The sequence below is a fragment of the Cololabis saira genome, chromosome 19 (genome assembly GCF_033807715.1).
Source record: "Cololabis saira isolate AMF1-May2022 chromosome 19, fColSai1.1, whole genome shotgun sequence".
Lineage (NCBI taxonomy): Eukaryota > Metazoa > Chordata > Actinopteri > Beloniformes > Belonidae > Cololabis > Cololabis saira.
In genome coordinates, this window is record NC_084605.1 from 29,208,671 (window position 1) to 29,234,694 (window position 26,024).

The 26,024-nt window shown below is 40.5% G+C and overlaps 1 protein-coding gene and 1 non-coding gene across 2 annotated transcripts in view; both read right to left on the reverse strand.

The window, feature by feature from the left end:
- Window positions 1-2,673: 2,673 nt before the first annotated feature.
- On the reverse strand, window positions 2,674-2,767 carry trnai-uau (transfer RNA isoleucine (anticodon UAU)). The gene is made up of 2 exons: window positions 2,730-2,767; window positions 2,674-2,709 (listed from the first exon to the last, which is right to left on the reverse strand). It is a non-coding gene; the product is annotated as a tRNA-Ile (tRNA).
- A 3,697-nt stretch (window positions 2,768-6,464) lies between these two features.
- mta3 (metastasis associated 1 family, member 3) overlaps window positions 6,465-26,024 on the reverse strand; it is a 28,925-nt gene continuing 9,365 nt past the window's right edge. The window contains exons 7-19 of the mRNA XM_061709068.1: window positions 25,117-25,219; window positions 23,557-23,656; window positions 23,283-23,471; window positions 22,561-22,635; window positions 21,773-21,831; window positions 21,539-21,657; window positions 20,035-20,192; window positions 18,488-18,710; window positions 16,599-16,691; window positions 16,297-16,458; window positions 15,019-15,050; window positions 14,806-14,927; window positions 6,465-7,091 (exon numbers count right to left, since the gene is read on the reverse strand). Of these exons, the coding sequence (XP_061565052.1) occupies window positions 6,923-7,091; window positions 14,806-14,927; window positions 15,019-15,050; window positions 16,297-16,458; window positions 16,599-16,691; window positions 18,488-18,710; window positions 20,035-20,192; window positions 21,539-21,657; window positions 21,773-21,831; window positions 22,561-22,635; window positions 23,283-23,471; window positions 23,557-23,656; window positions 25,117-25,219 (1,604 nt within the window). The 3' untranslated portion in view covers window positions 6,465-6,922. The remainder of the gene's footprint in view (window positions 7,092-14,805; window positions 14,928-15,018; window positions 15,051-16,296; window positions 16,459-16,598; window positions 16,692-18,487; window positions 18,711-20,034; window positions 20,193-21,538; window positions 21,658-21,772; window positions 21,832-22,560; window positions 22,636-23,282; window positions 23,472-23,556; window positions 23,657-25,116; window positions 25,220-26,024) is intronic.

Sequence of the window (26,024 nt, forward strand, 5' to 3'; positions counted from 1 at the left end):
CAGATTTTTTTTTTTTAAAGGCTTCCTCCTGTCTCAACATTTAAACTAAAACAATGAACAAAAGACCTATATCAAATTATAATAAAAATTATTCTACAGTTCACCTCACCTAAATCTACACACATTGTGTAATACCACTATCATGGTATTATTATAATATTATCATATCAATGTTTTATATTTGTTTGATATTTTATTTTTGAACTTATTTTTGAATTTGGTTACAGTAGTGCATAGTTTTAGTTCATTTTCTAAATTATTCCATAGCTGGACCCCCTTTATTAAAATACAGTTGCTTTTAGTATTGGTCCGTACACCCATTTTCTTAAAGATAATCAGTTCATCAATCAGGGGAACATATGAACACCTGACTATAAACCTTAACTTTAATTCATCTCTCCATAAGGCCCTGCTCTCGCCGTCTTCCCGACTGGACCACTGTAACGCATCTCTGATCAGAATTTCAGGGATGAGCGACCAAAAGCTGCAGCAGATTCAGAACAGCGCCGCCAGGATCTTGATGAGAGCGCGTAAACATGAGCACATTACACTCGTCCTCAGATCCCTACGTTGACTCCCCGTCTCCTCCAGAATATCTGAAGGCCCCACAGACGAAGGCCGTGAAGACTGAAGCCTCTGTTGTCTCTAAATATTAACTTATAACTGTTGCATGTCTTCTTTTTTTATTATTCTTAATGAATTTCAAGGTATGTTTTTGAAAATGAATGGTATAATGGCATAAATATGGTTTCTGTATGTTTGTTCTATGTGTAGTTTTCCAGTCAATGTGTCTTGTGCTTTACAGCTGGGAAACGTCCAGCTGTATTCATCCTGATGTGCGAGAAAACAAATATAGGCTGGAGTGAATAAAACTGGGTTGGGGAGATTAAACGATAATATAAGTACATGTATAAGGATGTTTAGTAATAGTGCCTCGCTGAATCTGTGTTATGTTGTGCCCGTGTGTGTGTGTGTCGGGGGGGGAGAGCGGGGCTTATCCGTTGTCATTTTGTGTTTCTCCCTCAGGATTAGACTCTTGTCTTATTAATGAAAAACTCATCAGATATCAGAGCAGCTCCCTAAGGAACCAGCCAGGGTTATGAGACACATGCCAGATAAAGACCTCATGTGTGTAGACGTGTGCATGTGTGTGGGTGTGCGTGTCACAGAAGGATAGAGACTGTGTGTTAGCAGAAGAGAGTGGTATTTAATTTTCCAAGATGAGGGATTATCACTGGCAGAGTTTGATCATTCTGCTCTGATCTCAGGATGTTCAATCACAGCTTATCCCAAATATTAAACTCCCTGTCTTTTGTCCCCTTTCCCTTCAATCTCCAACACACAAACATATTTCCATACACACAAACACACACAGACACACACATACACACACACATACACTCTCATGTGCAACACTCAGGCATCTCATTGAGTAAAGTGGCCCGCTGAGCCTACTGTCAGGCTGGTGTGTGTTATGTGATTGTTCAGCCACCTGCTGACCTCAGGGGATGGGGGGTCCTATGGAGGGGGAGGATGGGGGGCGTCTTTAGTGTCTTATGGAGGCAGCCGAGGAGAATAAATTAAAAAACTGTTATTTCTAATCCGGAGCTGCAAAGAACAAGTGGCACACGCTCCCAAATCTGATCCAGCGTGTTTACACGGATCTGCATGGGCTTAAACACACGTACACACATTCCCCGGCGCTGCACGGCCCGTGATTGTGCTCCAGGGCGGATGAGCGGGAGGGACGCAGGGCAGCACATCCTCATCTGCACTCTCATTTTTCAGCCCGAGGATCTGCACCCGGGACATCTGGGTCACGTCATTACTGCAATCTTCTGCTTGTTCATTCCCAGCTTTGCAGGGGCTTAAGAGGGACGGGCCTGCACACAAACACAAGCGCGCACGCACGGACAGGCCCGGCGTGTGTAGGCCACATGTAACAGTTGTGAGCAGTGAAATTAAATAACGTCTTTAAAAAGATTAAAAATGACTGATAGTGTCCCCAGTAAAACAGCTTATGGGATATGGGGGAAAGAAATGAGCAGTATTAAGCTGATCTTTAATGACTGGAAATTAAAGATTAGAGGCGTTTCTGAGTTTGTTTCGGTGTTTCCTTGAATAACTGGACTGACTGTTGTGCAAGAGATTTGTTGATATAAATATTTCCAAAATTTACCTCCAGTGAACTGTTCTCAACTTATTTTTGCGTGTTTGTTGATCTACCTCGAGTGAAATAATTTGAATTTTGGGAAGCAGAAGAGCTGTCAGCTGTTGGATGCAGTTATACTGCCCTCTAGTGGTGTATACAATATTCCTCGCAATTCCATCTAGTGACCACAAGAGGGCGCTCCTGACAAGGAATAACCTTTTCACATTAAAACGTACGTGGTAATAGATTCATTTGTTTGGTGCCATTTATTGATGAGTCTATACAAACAATCCTGGGTGTTATGTACATTTGAATCTGCAGATATGCACATATATATATATATTTTTATTTTTTATTTTTTTATTTTTAATCAACATTTAGCAGAAATTTCGCTTTTTCGCAAAATAGCACTATCGTTATGTAAAGTGACGGGTAAGGATGAAGATCTGGGTTGGAAACCGGAATATATGATTTCACATGTGAATTTCGTTAAATCCTAAACAAGATCACAGTAAAAGCTGTGCTCCAGGTGAGGCTCGAACTCACAACCTCGGCATTGCTCAGCTGCATACTGTTATATAAGTACCGCGCGCTAACCGATTGCGCCACTGGAGCTTCAGTGAAACAGGCGCGCGAAGTTGGTTTAAGAATAAAGCACGCGGATGCGAAGACAAATTCAGATATTAATAAGTACTTATCTGTATTCAGGTGATGTGACAGGTAGGATTATGTAAACTGGAAGAAGACATCGGTGATCAGAATTCGTCAGATTAACAGACCCAGAACAGTAGCCTACAATTCCCCGTGCTGCATTCACGAACCCCCAGAAAGCTCGAATAAATCCAAGCCCGCATTAGAGGAGCCACAAGCAACGCCAGTCTGTTCAAGAAATAATTCTCTTCTAGAGTAAATTAATATTTTTAAAGGACACAATAAGTGTCCTAAAAAAAGACGCAATCATAATTCCAGACGTCAACAAGTAAAATCTTGCAGCTACTGTACACACACACATATATACACATTATATATATATATATATATATATATATATATATATATATATATATATATATATATATATATATATATATATATATATAAATATATATATATATATATATATATATATATATATATATATATATGTATATATATATATATACAGTATGTATATATATATGTATATATATATGTATATATATATATATATATATATATATATATATATATATATATACATATATATATATATGTATATATGTATATACATATATATATATATATATATATATATATATATATATACATATATATATATATATATATATATATATATATATATATATATATATATATATATATATATATATATATATATATCCTGAGAAAAGGTATTTGAACCCTCACAGATTTCTTTCGTTTTTCCTTTTTTGTCAAACTTGTACGTGTCAAATCAGACTAAATTTGATATCACACCAAGATAACATGAGTAAATAAAAAATACAGTCTTCATCTAAATTATTGGGAAAAAAGCTATCCAAACCAACCTGGCCCTATGTTGAAAAAGTAAATAACAGAAACTGTGAGTGACTCATTTTTGGAAAGCTGAGCAAACTGCTGCTTTTGATATAAAAGGAAGTTAGTCAAGATGGTCATTATCTTATAAAGTTACAGAGGAATATCTCCAAATAAATTAAGCTTTAGTTCAAGATTGGACTCAAGAGCGAGGCTCAGACCAATGTAGCACAAGCGTTTATTGATGGGCTTGGAGATCAGGAGGGTGTGAAAGCTTGAGGATGGGTGGCTGGATGAACTGGAATCCTGAAAACTGGCTGAGGTAAGTGATCAAGTATTTTCAATAAAATCCCCCAAATGACCAGCGGTTCTGTACGCAACAACAACACTGAACAATCTGGGGATGTGCAGCGTTGAAACCACTCCAGGTGTCGAATAGATGAGCCAGGTGCGTGTGATCAGGGAGGAGCCAACCTGTGGGAACAAACATACACATGCCTTCCTGAAGAGGAGAAATCAGAAATGCATATAGCCATCGTTGCTTTACATCAAAATGGTCTCATGTGCAGCTGAACTGCAATGAAGAAATCATCAGGTTGTCCACGAGTGTCCAGCAAGCACCAGGATCATTTCCTTGTAAGGATTCAGCTGAGAAATCATGTCACCAGAGCAGATCTTGCTGAGCAATGGTGGTTGGTTTGGTGTGAATGTATCTGCATTCATGATAAGGTGAAGATCTTTGGAGCACGGCTTGGTATCAAGAAGGTCAGGGAAGAAGAGACTTTCTGGACTGATGTTAAGACTAATTCAAGGTTTTTTTTTCTTCCTTACCCCTCTTCCAGCTGTTCATGAGGTATATTATATCATTGGATGTATATCATACCAGAAGTGAAACTTTCTGAGAACATCTCTGTTCAGCGTTTGCTTCTCGTCTAAGGGAGTGGATGCTCTTGCAGTTCCACCCAAAAACACTGCCATGAATCATGAATGGTATCAAAACATCCCCACTGTTCCAGGAGATCTGTGGAAACCACGTCATAAAGTGCTTCAGATACCGCCTAGCTGCGAAGCTTTGGATCTGTGCCCAGGGAGTTCCCGAGATTTTCATCACATCAAAAACCCATGGTCCACCATCTGAAGCCTGGTGGACAAGCAGAAAATTACAAATGTGATCAACTCAGGGAAGTAGGAAGGGATATGGAAAATGGGTTTCCATTACTCAGGACTTAGTCCAGATGTTGAGATCCGGCATACTGGAGCAAATTGCAAAAGTTTTGGAAAAAGAAGGCTGAATGCTGTAAAAAAAAAAAAAAAAAAACCCTGGATAAATCAGTCATATTTGCAAATAAAAACCCTGAAAGGCCTATAAAAGTCCTTAGATGTGTTTAGGCAACTCAGTAAAACATTGCAATAGAAACCATTTGTCAGTGCTTTTGAGATAGTATAATGCATTATTTTCATCCACCCACACATCCATCCATCCATCCTGGGAGTGAAATGTGTCATCTGACAGAGCGGGTTCCTGCAAACAAAGTTTTGTGATAAGCTTCTTCAGAAAAGTGGTGAAATATCCCGTGAAGAAAACAAAATCATGTGGGAGAATTTTTTTTATTTCAGATTATTTTATGTGTTTCCTGGAAGCAATTAAAGATTCGATGAAGATAGGGCAGCCTTAGCCCAACCCTTGTAGACCTTTACGCTTATGGCCAGAATTCTGAAAACACTCTTTATCCCTCATCTCTGTCTCAAATTGTTATATTTTCTGCTGGTAGTTTACGATGACGACCCACGGACTCCTTATCCGTCATCTGCCATCTGTCACAATAAGAAATGGACACAGAGAAGATGGGTATGTGGTTGGTAGAAAGGGCAGGATGTTAGAATCACACCAAGAAAGCAATCCACAGCCTGGCGTTGTTGATTTTATTTTTATTTAGTCTCAGCATATTCATAATTCAAGACAGACAGGAAACACGAATGTAATCATTCAAAATGAAAGAGAGGAGAAATCATGTGACCCACTGGTCAAAGACATGCAGTGGTGACACCCACTTTTAAAAAAGAGAAACAACTAAAAACAAAAAAAAGAAATTGAAATAAACACACCGAAAGGCCGGGCAGGGTTAACCAGCAACTTTTGGAGGCAATATTGCGTGAGCAGGAGAACGGAGGTCGGAAAAACATTGAAAAACCTGACTGCCGGCTTTAAGGAAGAGAAATTTGATGAAGGACACAGATGCTTTTAAGAGGGATGCAGACAGATGCTGGCAAGGTTATACTTAATTTTACCTCTAAAAGTTGGAGGTAAGTCACAGCCTTAAGGGAATATGACAGATGCATGCCCCTTTTCTGCTGCGGGGGAAGTGCTTTAGTACCCTTGTTGGAGTGAGGTGGCCATAGAAAATGGATGAGGAGAATTTACAGTAATGCAACGAAATATACAGCATATTATACAGAGGTTCCTGTGAGAGACGATGTTTTTTTTTTTCTTTTTACTTAAACCTGCCAATTCATGTTGAATAACTGAGAGCTTTTAGGGACCTTTGAAAGGTCTCCAGGTCATCCTGCTTCAACACTAGCTCCTGCTCATTTACGCAAAACTGATGGAAAAACACATTTCAGAGCAGCTGCTTCCTAAAAAGCAGCTCCAGCTTCAGTGGAATTGATTATTGACGTTTTTTTGTTTTTTTAAAATGTCCGACTTTGACATTTGTCTCTTTTTCTGTATTAAAAGTCTAACTCCCTGACAAATACAGTCCTAAGCCCCCCCCTTCCCACCCCCATCTAAATCTAGCCCCTTCCCAAAATACCTTTATACGAACTGATGAAACTTCACGACAATTCACCATCAACACAAAGGTCACACAAAGTTCCACTGTTATTTCCAACCATGAAATCCAAGAACAGCACACATCTCCTCGCTCTCTGGCATCGTTGGCGTGATTGCACACACACGCGCGCTCTTCCACGTACTCATGCACCCAGATACAGTATATACACGTACAAACACATTCCCAGGGAGTCAAAGACAGGCGTCGCTTGCAGTCAGGTTTATGTTTATATCGCCGCCACGTCCTTCCGTTGCCAGACAGCTCGTCCAAGCATCGTCAAGGGCTATAGTGGTATTTACAGGATCAAATAAATAAATCAAATGAAACAGAGGATTCGTTGAAGGAACAGCTGGTTAGAGGTTTGAATTCATTACTGAGGATGCAGGTGGGGTGTGGTGTGAAGATCAGAGAGTCCGTAGCCGGGTCAGTCGTGGATGACAATGGGGCCGCGCATTCTCAAGCTGGGGTGAGGGTGAGGGGTGAGGACAAGCCCCTGCGGTGGGCCCTGGGAAACCCTGCGCAGCATGATGTGCTCACAGGGCTGCCTGCAAGCATGCCTCAGCTGGGAGCGCGACAGCAGCCGCCGGGCCCTCCTGGAGGGTGAGAGACAAGATAGGCCATGAGTCAGGGGGAACAGATATATTAACAGCAAAAACTGTAAATGTATCCTCAACTGAAGCTTTGCTCCTGAACTAGAACACTACCCTCTTAAAGTGGCCATATTATGCTCATTTCCTGCATTCTCTTTTTAATCTTTGCTCCCTAAAGAGTGGCTCTGCACCAAGCAGAACTACAAAAGGTCACAATTATTTAAGATTGACGGTTACATGGAGAGACTTTTCCAGAGATTAAGAAGATTAAAGCATCTTCAAGTGTCTTCTGATTGGTCGAATTCCTGGAGGAACTTCGATCATGACCTTATAAGGTAACTCTGCTCTATCTTACACAAGACAGAGCCAGTGATCTTGCAAAGTTCCCACAACGGGGGTCTGGGAGACTTCAGAAATCCCATTTCCTGTACATAAATAATAATATATGTACACTTAATTTTAATTTAAGCCTTATGTTATGTGTACTTATCGTTCTAATACTGTTGATGAGTCCGGAAACATGGAGAAGCATGATATGGCCCCTTTAAGTTAGTTTTAGTATTCTGCAAAAGTAAATTTGAGAAATATACTTTTTATGCTATATTTATCTGACAGGTGAATTAATAATGAGGCAAATTTAGATTACTATAAATAATATACTATCTAATATAATATCATATAATATAATATACTACAAAAACTATTTTCAGGTGGTGAACAATAACAGGCAGGATTTATTGAACGAGTATTCACATGTTAGCCTGCCATCTCCACCTGTATTAACAGCAATACTGGTAATCACACTCTAACAACAGACATTGAAATGATATGTGGAAATACTGTAATCATATTTAATATACATTTGAATGTTTGTTGTTTTAGTCTTTAAGTAACATTTTGTCAGCAGCGCCGACTGCTGAAGACAACAGAGTGACTGAAAGCTCAATGACTGTTACTAAAAAGGTCTCAAGTAATCCTGTTTCCATACCTCTGCTCTACATTTCCCATATGTCCTGGGACAGTCTGTTCACATAGTTTCTGTAAATCAAAAAGTTTCTCATTATAATGGAGGTTGTTTGTTTGTCTGTTTGTTTTTTTCTTAAATCGTCCTTAAGAGTTTAGACATGCTCCTTTGAAATGGCACATAAACTGTCATAACTAAACTTTGAGTTGCTTTTTTTTTTTTTTTTTTTTAAGAGTCTTTATTGTACAGTTAAATGCTTATGCTTGAAAAGATCCATCCATCCATCCATTTTCTATACCAGCTAAATCCTGTACAGGGTGACGGGGGTCTGCTAGAGCCTATGCCAGCTCATTACAGGTGAAAGGGCGGGGCTACAGCCTGGACAGGTCGCCAGTCCATCGCACATATAGACATATAGACAACCAACCATCCAGGCTCACACTCACACCTACGGGCAACTTAGAGTCATCAATCAACCTAACATACATGTTTATGGACTGTGACAAAAAGCGTATCAGGAGAAAACGCACACATGCACGAGGAGGACATGCAAACTTCACACAGAAAGACTCCCGCTGGGCACGGGAGTGGAACCAGAAGCTTTGCTACTCCAATGCAGCGGGGCTGGGTAGTAAACCACCGTGCTGCCCTGCTTGAAAAGATGCATCTTTATTTTTCCATGGTGTATATCGCTGTAGTATCCAGCATCCCATGCTACATTTCATTGACACAGTTTTGGCCCCTTTGTCTTTAAGCCCCTCCCCCGATTCTGATTGGCTGGCTGGTGTAGGTTATAAGTGATAACCTGCCCCTAGAAAACAAGTTCGGTCAAATTGCCTGATAACTTTAATATCATTGCGCTGGATCAACTGCCAGGTGGTAACCACGGCAACGGAAATTCAGAGAAGAAGAGCCGGCTACCGCAGGACGGCAACATGAGTGATTTTGTCATTTGTAATTGTAATTTTTTTAATTTATTTGGTGAATTTAACCATTTTGATGACTGGGATGCAGAAGAGGAGAGACGAGGAAATAGCTGAGCGGAGCTGAGCGGACTAGAATATTTCCCGTTACCAGGGAAACTGAGTTATGGCTTGTTAAAAAACTTTGTAACTTACCAGGTTACAACAACGGCTGCAGACGAGAGATTAAATAGTCCGCTCAGCCGCTCAGCTGTGGCTTGTTATAAAACTAATGATTTCAACTGAAAACACATTAAAGCATGAATAACTTATTTCATATTTATGTCTTTTGGTAAGTGACCTTGGTATAGGCGGGATAATGCCCTTCGAGGTGTACATTATCATAAATATATGGACTTCGCGGAGGCAAATCGTCCTCCGTTTCGCGTCGGACGGTTCACGCCCCCGCATGGGCTATTTGATATTTGGCCTTTAAGATTCTGTTGATTTCATTTACTCATTGTTTCTGTCTCTGACTTGTATCTTTATAAATCAAGTCTCCAGAGACACTTTTAGACTTATTAAGCTCATCTAAGCTGCAGCCACTGATTCACGGTTTCATCCTTTTTGTTTCAGCAAATAATGTGAGTCACCAATCTCCATTCTCGGGGCACACGCCGCACAGAAACAAGAGTTGCTTAATTCCAAGAAGGAATTTACAAGCGGTTTGACGAAGTACACGGCGGACAATTTGAGCACTTGCTTGTTTGGTTGTAAAACTGTTATGACAACTCAGCACTGGATACTGTTTGGCCTGCGATATTTCAGCAATGGGGGGGATCCACCAAGCAACAAATTTAGAGTTTAAACTGGTTCATGTGATTTAATATAAACTCAGTTTGAGGACAGTGAATAGTAATTGCAGACTGGGAAACAACTAAATTCATGAGGATTCAATAAAGGCAACTGGAACCTTTCCAGGAGTAACAGCACGAGCTTATGGGATAAAAGAGACATACTGTATGTCTTTCCAGAATTGTATAGAAGCTCTAGGGTAATTTCAAGGTTGGTTGCTGTGGGCTTTTAAAAAAACAGCCCACAGCAACCAACTGCACTAAACCCAAGTCTGTGGGACACACAGCTGCAGGACGCAGCGCTAATGGAATTCAGCTGCAGACAAATGCAAGGTACATGACCCAAATGTCAGGTGGTAATTCATGTTTTCCTGCAGGGAATTTGGGATTTAAACCCCCCCGAGGACTCTCTCTTTTTCTCCTCCTGGACTGCTCTCTAGGCAACAGTCTTGATGTTTTTCTTGTCCTGTAAAATGGAATCAGATCCCTGATGGTGATATGAGTCCATTATATTATGTGCCTGCACGTCCACAGGCTCTAGAATTGCTCAAATATGCATGTAACAATCAAGCATCTCTACACACATCTTTCAAGTGCACTTGCAGACTGACTATTACAAAGAAAGATGTGCAGACATTATTGCTTAGAGTTGCAGCAAGTCCATTGAGCAGACGAGGACAGAACGGATTTAGCTGTTGTTGCACATTAGACAGAACTATTCTCTTTTTATGTCCACGTCTGTCGGGGAGGAAAAGACAAACATCTGTATCTGATCTTCAAGTATATTATTTGTCTTATTTGTTGTTGTAGTTAGTCAAAGGAGTGGAAGAGGGTCGACAGTTTCTGTGTACTCACATTTTTGTTTGTATCTGTATACCTGGAGGATATATGTGAACCAGAACATGTACAACAATTAAAGATATGTCTGATAACTATGTGTTGCTATGACATTTTTTAACCACTTGCATTGTTCTCAAGGGGAAACCTCCAGTTTTGAAAACTGAATCCAACCCAGAAGTGCAAAACAGGGGCGTTCCTCAAACAACAACCAGGGGCTGGCTCCCAACCTTAACATAGCGGGGAATCTGGTGTCATAGCTGCTGTTGTACCCCGATGAGCATCGCCCGAAAATGTAACTAGCTGTCAGTTTGATGAGGGCTGCAATAAATGTGATTCGCCTGCCTCCGTTTTCAAGCCATTGCAGAACGAAAGATTACCGAAATGCAGTAAAAATGACTTTTGCTTTATTTATCAGCTCAAACTTGCAAAAGTTATACCATTATGTGCTATGGGCTACATAAAAGAAATAAACAAAAAAAAGCCACTGCAAGCTACAGCTCCAGCTACAACGCAGCTCCTGTGCATAGGTTACATGTGTAGTTGCCATACACAGTACTCGAGTTGAGGGGGGATGAGGGGGGATGGCATCCCCCCCTGAAATAAAAACGGTCAAAATCACCCCCCCCCTGTAAAACTGCCATCCCCCCTTTCCATTCATTATGTCATTTCATCAATGAATGTGGTTTTACTGCTATTTCAACATTTAGAGTCATCACCAGAAAAATAACTTATTTGACAATTTTCACCTGTTTCAAGTACATTTTCACTTGAAATAAGTAGAAAAATCTGCCAGGGGGACAAGATTTATCTTCTCATTACAAGCAAAAAAATCTTGTTCCACTGGCAGATTTTTCTAATTATTTCAAGTGAAAATCTACTTGAAACAGGTGAAAATTGTTGTTTTTTCCAGTGATGAGTCTTGTTTTAAGTGTAATGAGATTTTTTTTACTAAAATGAAACATTTTAACTAGAAATAGGACAAATATTCTTGTTAAGATTTTGAGTTTTTGCAGTGATCCATTTTACTTATCCTGTGAAGGACAGAGTCATATTGATAAGTTCAGAAAACTGTTTTTTATTGTTGTGTTTGATGTATTAGATGTAAGCCCAGTGGATATTTAAAGCTTACAGAAGGCTGCATTTAACTGCTGCTATGTCATTCCTGCAGTATTTCTGCAGGTGTTTTGGTCAGTGCTATTATTTGTAATATATTATATTATTTGTATTCAGCACAAATTATCTGTCCCCATATGATAAAATCCACCATCCCCCTTGATTTTTTTTTTACAACTCGAGTACTGGCCATACATCACACTTCAGTTAGTCCCACCTTCTCACCTCAAGCTCATTTTGAACCGAGAGCCCCCTGTACTGGGGGCACATGTCATTTTAGAGCCGGAGCCTGAGAACAGGCTGGGGTTTAAGAGGTTATAGTAGAGCTTATATTGTATAAATGAGTATCTAAGATCTCCGTCTTTGATTTTTTTTTTTTTTTTTGGAGAGTGACATTTTATTGTCATTTTATATCAGTAAACAAATCAGAACATGGATTTAAAGTGTGTCCAAATACTTCAAACAGCATATTGGGGAGAGGGCCATTTGGAGTGGAAGGATCCCCTTGGAAGAAATGTCCGGGCTGCTGGCAGGCCCCCCCGGCCGGGTGCTTTTCATCCCCAGTGGTGTGCCGTGACTGGACTCTGGGCCAGCCAGGGCGAGAAGCGGCACATATAAAAGACGCAAGAGGCCTGCGGCAATGTCGGCTACTCACCCAACCCGCCTTGAAAGACAGACCAAGGAGTGTAACGCACGCCTGGGTCAGAGGGCTGATCAGATGTCGCTACCAAAACGACATCTAAAACAGGGATGGACAAATTCGATCAGGATGATGTAAGGTAAAGTCAGTTAGCATCATAGGTTAGGCTGAGCTAAAGCAGCTGGCTTGTGGTAACTTAGGTAAGGTAGGTAGGTGTGTTACAACCAACGTCCTGTCTCGCTCATTGTCCCCATTTACCCATTTTTGGATTAACCGGGGGGGGGGGGTTGGGTCGAGTCAGCTCTGGGAAAGATGGAGATGACCAAAGCTCCCACATTTGGGCGTCAAAACTGTTTTTTTTTTCTCATCAAATCTGGAGTTTATGCCACTCCTCAGAAAAAAACTAGGGATGACATCACGGAGGGATGTCCAGTTTTCTTCACAGTCTGTGATTGCTGAGTTATACAATAATTTTGTCCACTTGATGAGGTGGTATTGTTTAAATGACCCTGTCACACACTGTTTGACTTATAAGCTTCTTCATCTCTATTTCCGTTTCTCTTTGCCACCCCCTTCCCTGAACAAGTGGGAGTGACCTCTCAGCCCTCCTCACTGTCCCCTCCAAGAGTGCGTTTTCTCGTCGCAAAAAAAGAAAGAGAGAGGGAGAAAGAGACAGAGCACAGAGGATGAATCTTCCATTCCTCCCTCATTAGCATCACAGGAGATCTTTTATTCAGAGAGCCATTAATTGTCTCACTGGGAGGGTGAATAACAGTATAATATAATGAAGAGTACAGACTTCAGATTGATGCCGTCTCAGTCACGCATCCACCAAATCCGTGTTGATCTCGGTGGTGAGTGATCCATGTGAGTGCAGACCGTGGTTAATGCGGTAATGATATTTCCACTCAGGGCCCAGCGGTGCCTGGCTCCATCTGCACCAGTGAGCAACTCTAATTTTAGCTCCGGTGGTCCGAGGGCGGCTGTGAGAGTCGTGTGCCATGCCTCATTTAGGCACAGGCTTAATGGAGGAACATCTTTCTTTTGCACATACGAATAGTCCAAACTCTGATTAGTTAAGTGCGCAGAAACACACGCGCACACGTACATGCGGGTAGTGTGCAGAGAAAAACCATGAACGCCTCTTTAATCAACTCCAGATCAAATTGTGTTCTGGTGAAAGCAGGTTTGTAAAGACAAACAGGACATGTATGTGTGTATGTGAGGAGATTTGGGGCACTTTTTCTTAATGTTTTTTTTTTTATTTTATCTTTTAGGACATTCTCTTCACTACCTGATTTATTTCTCAAAGGCTCAAACATTAATTATTTGCTTCTGAGGTAAAAAAAAAAAAACAAAACAAAAAACTAAGCCTGTTCCAGTCACTGCCGAACACACCGAGGAAATATTTTTGTTGTTGTTCTTTAACAGGAAAGCAAAGTATTTTATGTCACTTTTAAGTACCCGGGCGGATGCATCATCATATCCTTGATTTGATTTGACTCACTTTGAGCCATAGAAAAGATCTTTACTACCCCCCTGGCTGATCTTTGAGGCTTCACCTAAAAGCTCACGTCGCAACAATATGATATTACAATAATGAGGTAGGGTTCATCAGCAATAACGATGATGATGATGATGATGATGATGATGATGATGATGATGATGCAACATAATGGAAGAAGTGGTGTAAATTTCCAGTTTCAGCAGTGAAGAAATCATTCTTACAATAAACATCCCAGTTCACTGGACTGGAGGGTGTACTATGTGATAGAAATAAGTTGGTAAAAAATAAATAAAATGAAAATAAATTAATAAATGTTGGAATCTAAGTATATCTGGTTTATGTTTGGTTTGATTTTTTTTTTTTTAATCAGATCTTGTGACAGAAGCAGAAACAAAGCAGATGTCCTCTTTTTTTTTGTTTTACTTGCCACAAAAATGCTATTTTCATTATCACAATGTTCGGAGAAAATGTGACCTGAGACAAATGGGTTGAATAACCCCGGAGATGAGGGGATGAGGGGATCATGAGGGGATGAAAGAGTAGCAAGGCCCGCTCACGTGCACTGGTCGCATCGGAGCAGAGAGGGCGCTGCGGCTGGTCGTCTCGGGGGGGCAAAAAACATGCGACGCAGACACAGGAAGTGGCTTTTAAGTGCTCATTTCTAACTTCCTTTAAACACCTCTGCAATAAAGGTTATAATTGTGATTGCGTTTATCTGATTGTTAGTAAGGTTACTAGTAATGGATGGATTTCTGTCCCTTTTTTTATTATCATCATTATTATTTCTATTATTATTATTTATTAAATCTGGGATGTAACTCACTGTTTTAGAGATTCATTTTCGAAACATACAGAAATCAGTCAAACAGAATAAAAAAAAAGGCCACCTTGGCTTACCTGGTCTCCCGGGTGACGAGGAAGAAGCTGTCGTCGGGAGCGTCGATCCAGTTGGGCCGTCTCTTGCGGATCATCACCCCGCCGGTGCGGCCGCTGCCCGAGCCGCCGCTGCGCCCGTTATGCTGCAAAACCAACACAACAGAAGGTGATTGAGGTCATTTTATTACGATGATCAGTGACGGGGATGTTGAGAAGAAGTTCACCTCCACCTACCATCAGAGGTCCACCTGTTGAACCTGGATTCTCTGCAAAAAAAAACAAAATAACAGCAATGAGGAAAAGACGCAAAAGTGTTTTATTTACCTTTAATTCATAGATGTGATGCAATAATTGCTGTATTTCAAATTTCAGCAAAAACATTCACCAATACACACAAAAAAAGAAGCAAAACAAAGCTGAATCATTGAAATGTTAGATGACTCCCACAGTGGCGTCAATTCAGTGGAAGCTAAGGTATGGCAAGGTTACGAGTCACAGAACTTAACTAGAGTATCAATCAACACGTCCAGCAAATACTCATCACAGAAGTCTGCTATGTAGTTTATCTGTGTGGTCAAGAAAATTGGAACTTTTCCAAATGCAGTCTCGCTCATTGCAAAAACTCAAAATCTTACCAGGAATATTTATCTTATTTCTAGTTAAAATGTCTTATTTTTAGTCAAAAAATCTCATTACACTTAAAACAAGAGTCATTGCCAGAAAAATAACTTATTTGACCATTTTCACCTGTTTCAAGTAAATTTTCACTTGAAATAAGTAGAAAAATCTGATAAATCTGACAAGATTTATCTTCTGATTACAAGCAAAACAATCTTGTTCCACTGGCAGATTTTTCCACTTATTTTAGGTGAAAATCTACTTGAAACAGGTGAAAATTGTTGTTTTTGAGTCTTGTCTTAAATTTAATGAGATTTTTTTTGACTAAAAATTAGACATTTTAACTAGAAATAAGACAAATATTATTTTTAATATTTTGACTTTTTGCAGTGTATAATAACTAGTGAAATCGATCATGTTGTTCTGATTTGCATTTGTAGTTATTCTATATGTATTAAGTAATAGAATAATCAATACAAATAGACACAGAGTAATTCCATAAATGTATTTAAAAAACAAAATTTTACATTTTCCCTTGAAGCCAAGGTGTGGCGGCTGCCATACCTTGCCATACCCAATTGACGCCCCTGGACTCCCATCTGATGTTTTTTTTTAATTTAATCTAAATTAGTTTTTTTTTGATAGGACTAACTATGGCAAAAACAATCCAACATTACCTTTGTGTTATGAGCTGAGACTCTTAATTCTTAATTCAATTCAATTTTATTAATATAGGGTCTAATACAACAGATGTTGTCTCTAGACGCTTTCCAGAGATGCAGAACATGAACATAAACAAATATAATTATAAATATAATCCCCCGAGCAATTATTACATAAACAATGGCAGGTAAAAACTCCCATAGTAATGATTGTTTGAGAGGACAGTTGTACCTGCGCGCCTGTCCGGCTCGGCCCTGCTGTGGTGGTGGTAGCTGCGCTTCCCCAGCAGGCCGTGGGGGCCATGTGGGAGAGAGGACAGCAGGCGGCGAGGGGGGGGCGTCTGCAGGCCCGGGGTGCGGTGGGAGCGAGGGGTGTGGGTGGCAGGACGAGACTCTGGAAGAGACACCACACTGGAGCTGCATGAACTAACTCCCATAGGCCCTCTGAATAATGGATGCTCATATGTGACTGGGTTCAACACTTGCACAGAGGAGAGAACCGGAGCGAGTCTGGTCTCATCTGAGTGTGTTTACCTAGAAACTGCACAACACTGGTCAGGGTGCTCCTTTGGGCGGCCCTGGTTTTGGGTAGACGAGTCCCCTGCCCTTCCGACACCCTTAACATGTCTAAACCGAACACACACATACAGATAATCGGTGTCAGTCATTGCAGGATCTCCTGACTGCTCACATTCCCTTGCCTCCTTGTTTCCACTGAAGTGGTATCTGGCCAGGGTTTTTAACAAATACATTTTATTTTGATTGGAAATGTCTCATGTGACTTCAGGATAGGCAACATTTCAAATGATCTTAATACGTGAGGGAAAAATGTAGACTTGATGGACAGTATGGCTGCTGGGAAGAGAGAAAAAAAAAAAGAAAGAAACACCTCCTACATGCAGATACGGGCATCAGTACATGCTTACATGCATGCTCAAAATAAAACGTAAAAAATGTATTGCAAGCACACATACAGACATGAGGGCATTATGAGTATGTACTGAATGCTGCGTCCATGCTGGGGAGGGAGGGATGCCGGCTCCTCGGAGTGTGGTGGAGTTGATGGACAGATAACACAGACACATGAAGCACAAGGACTCGGAAGAGATGCTTTCAGGTGCGACTTTATTGGAGATCTACTCTCACATTCACACAGTAATGAAAGTAAAGAGCAAAAAGAGGTAGGAGATGAGAATATTGCCATTAGAAAAATGAAGGATGACGTGGCAAACTACAGAAAGAAGTGAGTCGGAATGGCAAATCCTGTCCCGAGGATTTACAAGAGATGGCATCAGGATGGATTTGCATGAATACTGGATGATCTGGACAAGGGAAAATATCTGAGTGGATTGGTGGGGGGGGGCGGGTTCCCGTCCTACAGTAGGGGAACTGGTCTCGTTTGTGAGGGAGCCTGATCTATAGTGGCCAGCAGTAAGACTTCACAATGCTACTTTCTTTTTTTTTGTAAAGCAGTCTTATTTTCTTCCAAATATTTCTTTTTTTTTTTCCCCAAGTTTCAGCAGTCCAAAAAAAGTATGCTAACCTTCAATCCAAACACAATTCAGGTTTTCTCTAATGAATACACTCAAAAAAACAAAACAACCACACTCACACACACACACACTTAACAGAATGAGCGGGTAAATGCGTGTGCAAAGAGACAAAACATAAAAAAATGGTGACGGTAAACACACCAAAGCTGAGGTTCAGTATTTACAGTGAGCATTTTTGGCTGCTTAGTCACAACAGCACAGACTGGACGCACCTTTGTTTTCTCAGGGGCGCCGTGCAAAATAGAGCTTTCTCTTAGTAAAATACATTTAATCTACATCTAACTGCAGCAAATGTGTGGCTCAGACGGGAATACGACTCCGACGGGAAGCTATTACAATCTACTTCACTTATGTGTGTATTTTTAAATCGTTTAAACTGCAGGTGTAGCTGCGTGGAAGGGCCCTGTTTAATCCTTAAATCGTTGTAATTCCAAAGATGGCTTTTAGTTCACAGTGACCAAGAACCATCAAAGATAAAAGAAAGGAAAGAAAATTAAAAAAAAATAAAAACGGAAAAAAAAAACAAAACACAAATGAAAAGATGATCAAAACTCAGTTATGAGGACAGGCAGTCTTTATTGGAAACGGGGGATGGGAGAATACAAAAAACAAAATAATAATAACAATAATAATAAAAACAGAAAGAGAAACTGACGGGGGGAGGAGGGCAGAAACGGGCAGCGATGGGGGTTGATGGTGGGGCAGTCGGGGTGAGGAGAGGTGAAGAGAGCGTGTTGTGTGTGCGTGTATGCTGCGTTTCGTCTGCAGATTTGTGTGTGTGTGTGTGTGTATGTGTGTGTGTGTGTATGTGTGTATGTGTGTGTCTGTGGCCGTGTGGCAGAAGTTAGGAGGAATTGAAAGAGCTCTTACACTCTGCCTTTATGGCCCCACAGTTAATGGGGACAAAGGGCCGGCGCGCAGCGCGGCGCAGCCTGATGATGTCACGGCACATGTGCCGGGCCAGCTTGGTGAGGCGGGTGGCCTGCAGCAGGAAAGCCTGCTTGGTCTTCATGGAGGACTTGGGGCTGCCGCTGTTTCGCATCGGCACCATGTGGTTGGACTGGCGAGGAGCGTGACCCCTGGAGCGAGACTCCTGCCATACAAAGGAGTGGAGAAACAAAGACATACCGATCAATACAGTTAGACGGCTGCCTAAAATAATCATTTTTTTTAAGATAGAAAAAGCTGTAAAACATACCAACTGGCTCAACTAAATAATCACTTTGGATTGTGGTACAGTGAGCTGTCTGCTAACATTTAAACCAGCGCGTTCATGCCACTTACAATAATCACAGTCTCCAAAATGACTTTCTAGTTCAATCAGAGCTTTTTCTAAAAGCAGTGTAGATTTAAACCAAATCTTAAAACTGTCACAAAGGGAGATTTATAGTTGTTTTTGACTGCATGTGATACAGTATGGAGGTAAGAAACAGTCATTTTCTAGCCGTTACAGCTTAAAGACAGCACAACAAGTCTTTAGTCTTTGGTATAACAAAGACTAAAATATCCAATTCCCTGGCATTTATATTCTATGTTAATAATCGCTTGGATTAATTTTCTTTGGGGAAATAAAATTACAGCCAAAGTAACCCATGCTGACACCTTTTGTTCTTGCTCACAATAAAATGAATAACTCTGACGCAGCATCTCACAACTGGTCGGGTTTTTCAATTGAGAAATCCAAAAGTGAGATGTGTGTGAATTTATTTACAGCTAATGAGTAAAACACAGTGCAAAATATTGCAAACATGATGATTAATAGGTGTTTACAGCCTCAAATATCACTTACATACTGTAGATGACACATTTTACAGGCCTATACCCTGCACGTGGCTTTATTTTAAACATTTTATTTTACCATCATGCTTCAAGACTAAGAAATTAATAATTTAAATGATCGTACACCCACCCCAATGAGGAAAGGAAATCCTTTGTCAGTGCTATTGACTGTGAGTTGACCCTTAATGTGCGGTGGGCTACTATGTACACAGAACTAGGGTTAGGGACAGTAATGACTTCCTTAAGGAAGAGACAAGCCCATTGGACTGCAAGCAAGGTGTTCGCCGTCTGACAGACTGCTATAAATCGATCCACCTCATCTCTTTTAATTCTCAAGTTGTTGCTGTCAGTTTCAGAACCTGCATGTCTTTCAGACTATAAATATGAAAGTGTCCACTCTTATAGCTCTGAACGCAACGCTGTCATTGAAAATTAGAGCATTCTCCATCAGTGCTAATAGAAGCTACTGCAGAGTGAGACGGGATGGCAGTTAAAACACTTTTCTCCTGGATTCAGAAGCCAGATGTTAGATGATTTTATTTTCCTCACCAGTGTAAAAACAACTCAACATTTCAATTTAAACATGCTTTGAGGATATTTTCCTTCATTTTAAACACGGCCCAATAGGTGGAGCTTACATTGGCTGCTGGGCTGGGGGAGGTCCTCTCCTCGGGGGCCTCGGCTCTGCTCGGCATCTTCAGACCACCGTACTTCTTCCAATACATCCAACAGGAGACGCACAGACGGCACTGCATGTTTGGAGGCCCCCAGGAGTACCACTGGGCCGACTGCATGGCTGTTAACGTACAAATGCATTAAAGGCATCTTAGATGAATTACAAGAGCAAACTAGTCTCAAGATAAACAGAGCATTAGCCTCTTTCTCACGGTGTTCACCCTCTCCTAAATAATTCTATCAATATCCATGCTCCACAAGGACACTGACCGTAGGCATCAAACAGACAAATTAAATATTGTCTACATTGGTGCACCGTTTAAAAGGCAATGAGACCAGGCTTTAGGGTCAGCTATTGCTAATAGAAACATTGTCTGCTTGTAGCTCTAATCAACAGCCCTTGTGCCTTTACTTCAGAAAGATGTACAGGTTCAGGGTGCATGGCAACATCAAGTGTAGTAAACAAAGAAAATTAAACAGCCATTTATTGAGTAAAACTGTTTTAAACAATTGTAATCAGACCCCAGTAAATGTGAGTATTTGCTATTTTCTCTTTTTAACAAAATTGCAAAATGAATACATATATATTTTGTTCCCCTGGTTGGAAGATTCTTGTGAAAGCGATGGACATAGTAGGTTTAGTTTTCTTTCATAAACTGTTTAGCAGCTCATTATAGCACTTTCACATTTTTACTCTTATTTTTTACTGGAATATTGTTACTTTCTAAGTTTTTATGTGTATTATGTTTATTTGATTCTAGTCCATGTTTTTAATTGTGAAGCACTTTGGTCAACCCTGGTTGTCTAAAAGTGCTCCCTAAATAAAGATTGACTGATTGATAACAGAACTGAAAGCACAAATAAAAAGGATCTCAAATTCTGATAAATATGAGTAAAGTTTAAACTAAGAACCAGTGCTTGTTACCCTACTCACATTTGAAACCAAAACAGGAGATAATAGTTGCATTTCTTTTACCCCTAGATTTGCGCACAACCTAAATACCACAAAGGAAATCCTGTAAACCTTTCTATGCTTTGGTTTTTTTAGACGTTTCAAAAGTCCAGTTTATAGCATGGGTAACACTTTTTTCACATTTGCACGCCTCTGGCAGCGCTGGATGTGATGTAAGCGGTCAATCTAAAGTCATCAAAATCTAGTTTGCAGCCGTTTTTGTCCTCGTTAATATGATATAATTGTGCTAACACTACTTTTTTTTAGTTGCAATAATTTGTCAAAGACTAAAGATGTTTTTGTACAAATCTTGCAGGAGATACGGAGAAAGAACCAGGAGAATGATGCTCATACAGAAAAAAACAGTTCAATGGAAACACCGTCCCCCCCGGCGCTACCTTTATCACAGATTAATTTCTCTTTTCTTTAGTGAAAATGTTTACTGCAAGCGCGACTTGTGATTTTTTTTTTTTAAAACAGGTGTTGTAATCAAAAAGAACAAAATTAAAACTTACTGTAACAGCTCTCGCAGGCTCTGCCGCCTCCTGCTGCATGGAAGGCCCCGGGCCCCGCTCCATTCACAGCTGCCATCTTGCCATTGGTCATTGAGATCTGGTTGGGGTTGGGTTTGTTACTGTTAGAGAGAGAAAATATAAATAAATTAAGACAGATTATGACTGCAGCACTGTCAAAACACAATAAAAGAACTCATCTTTGCAGCTATTGACAGAGAAATGACATGTACTTACTATGTAGGGATATAAACCTGTTTCAGTTTGCTTTCTGCTTCAGCTGCCTTCAGTCTCTTCTGCTCATGGAGAAACAGAGAATGATTGTTGTCAACCAACTTTAAAAGCAGCTGTTTCACACAAGGATTCCTTCAGACTGAGCAAAACCTTTCTAAAGCCAGTCTGTAAAGATTTCATTGAAATGACAAGTAATCTTTCTCTGCGATTCTCATCCAGTGATCTCACAACCCCTGCTTAGTTTGAGAACATTTGATCCACCCTGCCAATGTTACACAAAGGCGGGGAATATAGGATAAACTCCCAGCCTTTGAACAGTGATAAATACTTTTGTAGATGAAGGGTTTTTGAAGTTTCAGTCTTGGGCTGAATGTGATATTACATTTTTGACAGAAAACCTGTGCTACAACTGGGAGGTACGGGAATTTAGGAGATCTTTCATCTTACAGGAAGGGAATAACTAATGAAAAATGCTTTATGTTGAAATTGTTATGACAGAATATTTCATTGTTTTTAACTTGTATGGAGTAACGTTTAACATGTTCTGGAGTAAAACTAGATTGGTATTATCCATTTTTAAGAGACGTAAATTTATGATGTAAATTTTGTACAGTCTGTTCTTATACTTACTTATTCTTATCCTATATGTTGTCCACTGTCACTATGTGTAATGCTGCCGCTACACTACAATTTCCCAGCTTGGGATAAATAAAGTATATCTACCGCAGCGGTGAGACGGGGAGACACAATATCTCATCATGACTGTTCAGACAATACTGCAGTAAACTCACCTGTTGCACATATCTGTCTGTGGTCTTCCACATGTAGTAGTACTCTATGATACTGGTCAGAGACTTCCATGGCAGCTTCCCAAGCACAAAGAGTAAAATGTGGAGTGAGGACAGAGAGAGATACGGAGAGAGAGAGAGACAGAGCGCAAATTAATGATATTAATATCTCATGTTCTTGCCATCTGGGTGTGAAGCCCTCATGTATATTCATGAGCGAGAGACATCGTGACCACAGAGGCTTCGAGCTACTGGCTTCGCTCGATCTGGTCGCAGATGAAAACACACAGTGATTCACACATTTAATAAGTATTCATGAGCACCTGCAGCTGCGGTGTAAAACTTTAACCTGACTTTATTGTTCATTAAAAAAAAAAAAAAAAAAAAAAAGGTAGGGTGGGGAGAACGGTAATATAAAAAAATTTGACTATTCATCCCTGAGAGGTTTGAGGGGCCAGTTAAAATCTGTCTTTAAATGTGTCTAAACAACAGTTTTACTTGAATTCATTCAATTACAACATATTTCTTCTGACTGACATTTTCAGCAAGAAATAAGCTCACGATATTAAAACACACCTTATTACTAAATAAATAAATAACCGAGATTACAAATATAAATGGAATGAATGAGACTCTGCATTGTATATTTCAAATCACATCGGCAGTTTGCTGTTGCAGGCGACTGACACAAGTCAAAGTATGACTGCAGTGACAACAGAACTTACAAAGTCTTGTCGGATGTCGTTGAAGTCTTTTCCATATTTCTCTAATGCCTCTTCAAACATGGCGGCTTCTGAGGCGCTCCACTCCTCCATCTCATCCCTGCAGAGCACTGGCCCTCCCGCTGGGACCAGCACACTCAGTGCACTGGACAAATCGTAATTATGGCGATGCAGCGTGTCCATCGCATGGAACTGCAGCCAGCGCAAGCAGACGGAAAGTTAATACCCATCATTTAAATACTGATTAGGTGCTGCAGAGGGAGTGTGTCCAACCCACCAGTGTGATATCTCGTGAGGCTGCGGCTGCACTCATGTGTAAGCTCGGCTGTCTAACTGAACTGCTGCAGTCCAACGCTCTGGCAAAGGTCCCAACCGCCCTAAAAAAGTAATCACAAACTTCAGAGGAAAAAACAAAAAGAAGCATAATATATACTCATTTAATTTCATCATAATCACACATAGAGCAGGGCTGGTGATTTTAGTCTGCCGCTTTTACCTTCCCCCAACACAGCAATACTTATTTATAGACTATCATCATTAGTGGCTTCAATAACTTATAAACCATTTCTTCTGGTTTCTACTTTTAAGCTATGCCTCGAATTAAACATTACATCTAAAACTTTTATGAGCCAATCCCTTTATTAAAGACAGAGGTGCATATTAAACATTAAAAAATGAGGCTGATGTTCCATCTTTTACATCAATAGAGGCCACCAAGTGTACAAATTAAGAGATATTCAATCTGTGACTGTATAAGAACTTAATTTACAGTCTGATTATGTACATGTTTATCATGTGGGTCAGTGCAGAAACAAGTTGAAAGCACAAACTATGTGAGAAAGATTGGACCAAACCCCCCTGTGATTTCACTCACAGCTTTTCTGTAGACTGGTTTCCTTCCGTGTCCTTCCGTACTGAGCAGCGCCGAGTTGCTGGACAGACTGAGCAGGAATGGAAACCAGTACATGCCCACCTAACTTCAGGCCCATTTATCCATTGTAGCTTAGTTTAACCTATGCTAATTGTTATCACGTTATACTCATTCAGATTTATCGGAACATCGTCAGCTCAAGTGTTGCTATGGAAACAACATCCAAAGTGAGCGCTGCCAGAGCTGAAATGAGGACAGGGCTCCGCTGAGACACCCTGTTGCTCAAACCGCCGCTCGCAGTCTTAGACCTGTTGCAGTCGGACAAGCCTGCAGGATGACAAACTATGAGTTTGCACTGACATCATTGTGGATGTTGCTCCCAGCTCTTCAGTAAACCAATGCAGGAGGCGCGAAGATGTCACAAAACATTCATAGAGGAACCTCCCGTTTCAAATGTTTTCAGGGGTGACCTCAGAAATGACCACTGCATTTGGCCGACGTACATAAGCGTGCTGCTTAGCTAAGCTTCATGCTCACACACTTCCAGACCAACCCGCATTCAACAAAACATCAATGAATGTGCTCTGACCTATGAATAAAGACCTTCACTCAATACAGGGTGAATCTCTAAGCAGCCAAGTTGAAGACAGCGAGCCATTGGCTGTGTTTGCTCCCAATAAAAACTCCAAAACCCCCCCCAAAATTAATTGCACATAAATGTGCCGCTTTATATCATTTCACACCATGTGGTAGAATAAAATTCACCCACGGTAAACTCATCACAGATCTAAAGGAGTTTTTTGAACCAGGCTGTAAGTATTTTTATTTTTTACTCTAAAGTTGGACACTTGGTCAGAGGAGGAGATTAATTAGCTTTTGGAGCTGCACCCTAGTGGTCAGTCAAGGAACGGCAACGTTTCTTCTTTGCATTTTCCTGAAATGTTGCTTGGTGTGAAGGTGACCTACCGTGCCACGACTAAGAATTGGTCTATCTGTTTGTTGGTGAGAGGACACTCTGGGTCCCAGAGCTTCTCTTCTAGTTTGGACTGGTCCCTGTCATCTGGCTCTCCTGCAAAGCAGACAGGAAATATCTTCAAGACAAAACAAGGAGCTTGAGTACAAAAGGTGACGCAGTCACCAAATCCATTACTAGATGGTAAAGAATGTAAACTGTCGAAAGAAACCAAGATGATGTGAATCAATGCAGTTTTGAGTTAGAACAGAACATGTTTGCAGCATTAAGAAATTTAACATTAGACAAACCAAGCTAATATAAAATTCATGACTTTTATCAACGTGTATAGATTTGGTGCTAGATTTGTAGCTCGACACCGTTTTTGGGAAAAATTGTTTCCTAAGTCTGAAAACACAAGGCTGCTCTGACAGAAGGGCTGACATCACCCCAGTTTAAAAAAAATCTTCACTGGCTCCCCGTCCCTTTTCATTTTAACTTTGAAATCTTGGTGCTGACTTTTAGAGCTCTGCGTGGTCAGGTCTCCTCCTACATCAAGGACCTACTAAGCCTCTACACTCCATCTCGGAGGCTGAGATCATTTGACCAGAGCTTGCTGATGGTCCTTCGCAACCATTTCAAGACGCGAGGAGATGGCTCCTTCCAGGCCGTCGCACCGAGGCTCTGGAACCATCTCCCGCTGTCTCTACGTTCTCTGGACTCCATCAACGCTTTTAAGAGCAAACTTAAAACCCACCTGTTTCTCCAAGCTTTTAAACATTAGTGGTGAGAGGGTTGTTTTATGACCATGCTGATTTTATGTACTTTTACTCTAGGAGGTTTTTTTATCTGCATCTTCTCGTTTTTAATTGTATTTTTACATTTATTGTACTATGTTTACTCTTTGTGAAGCACCTTGTGA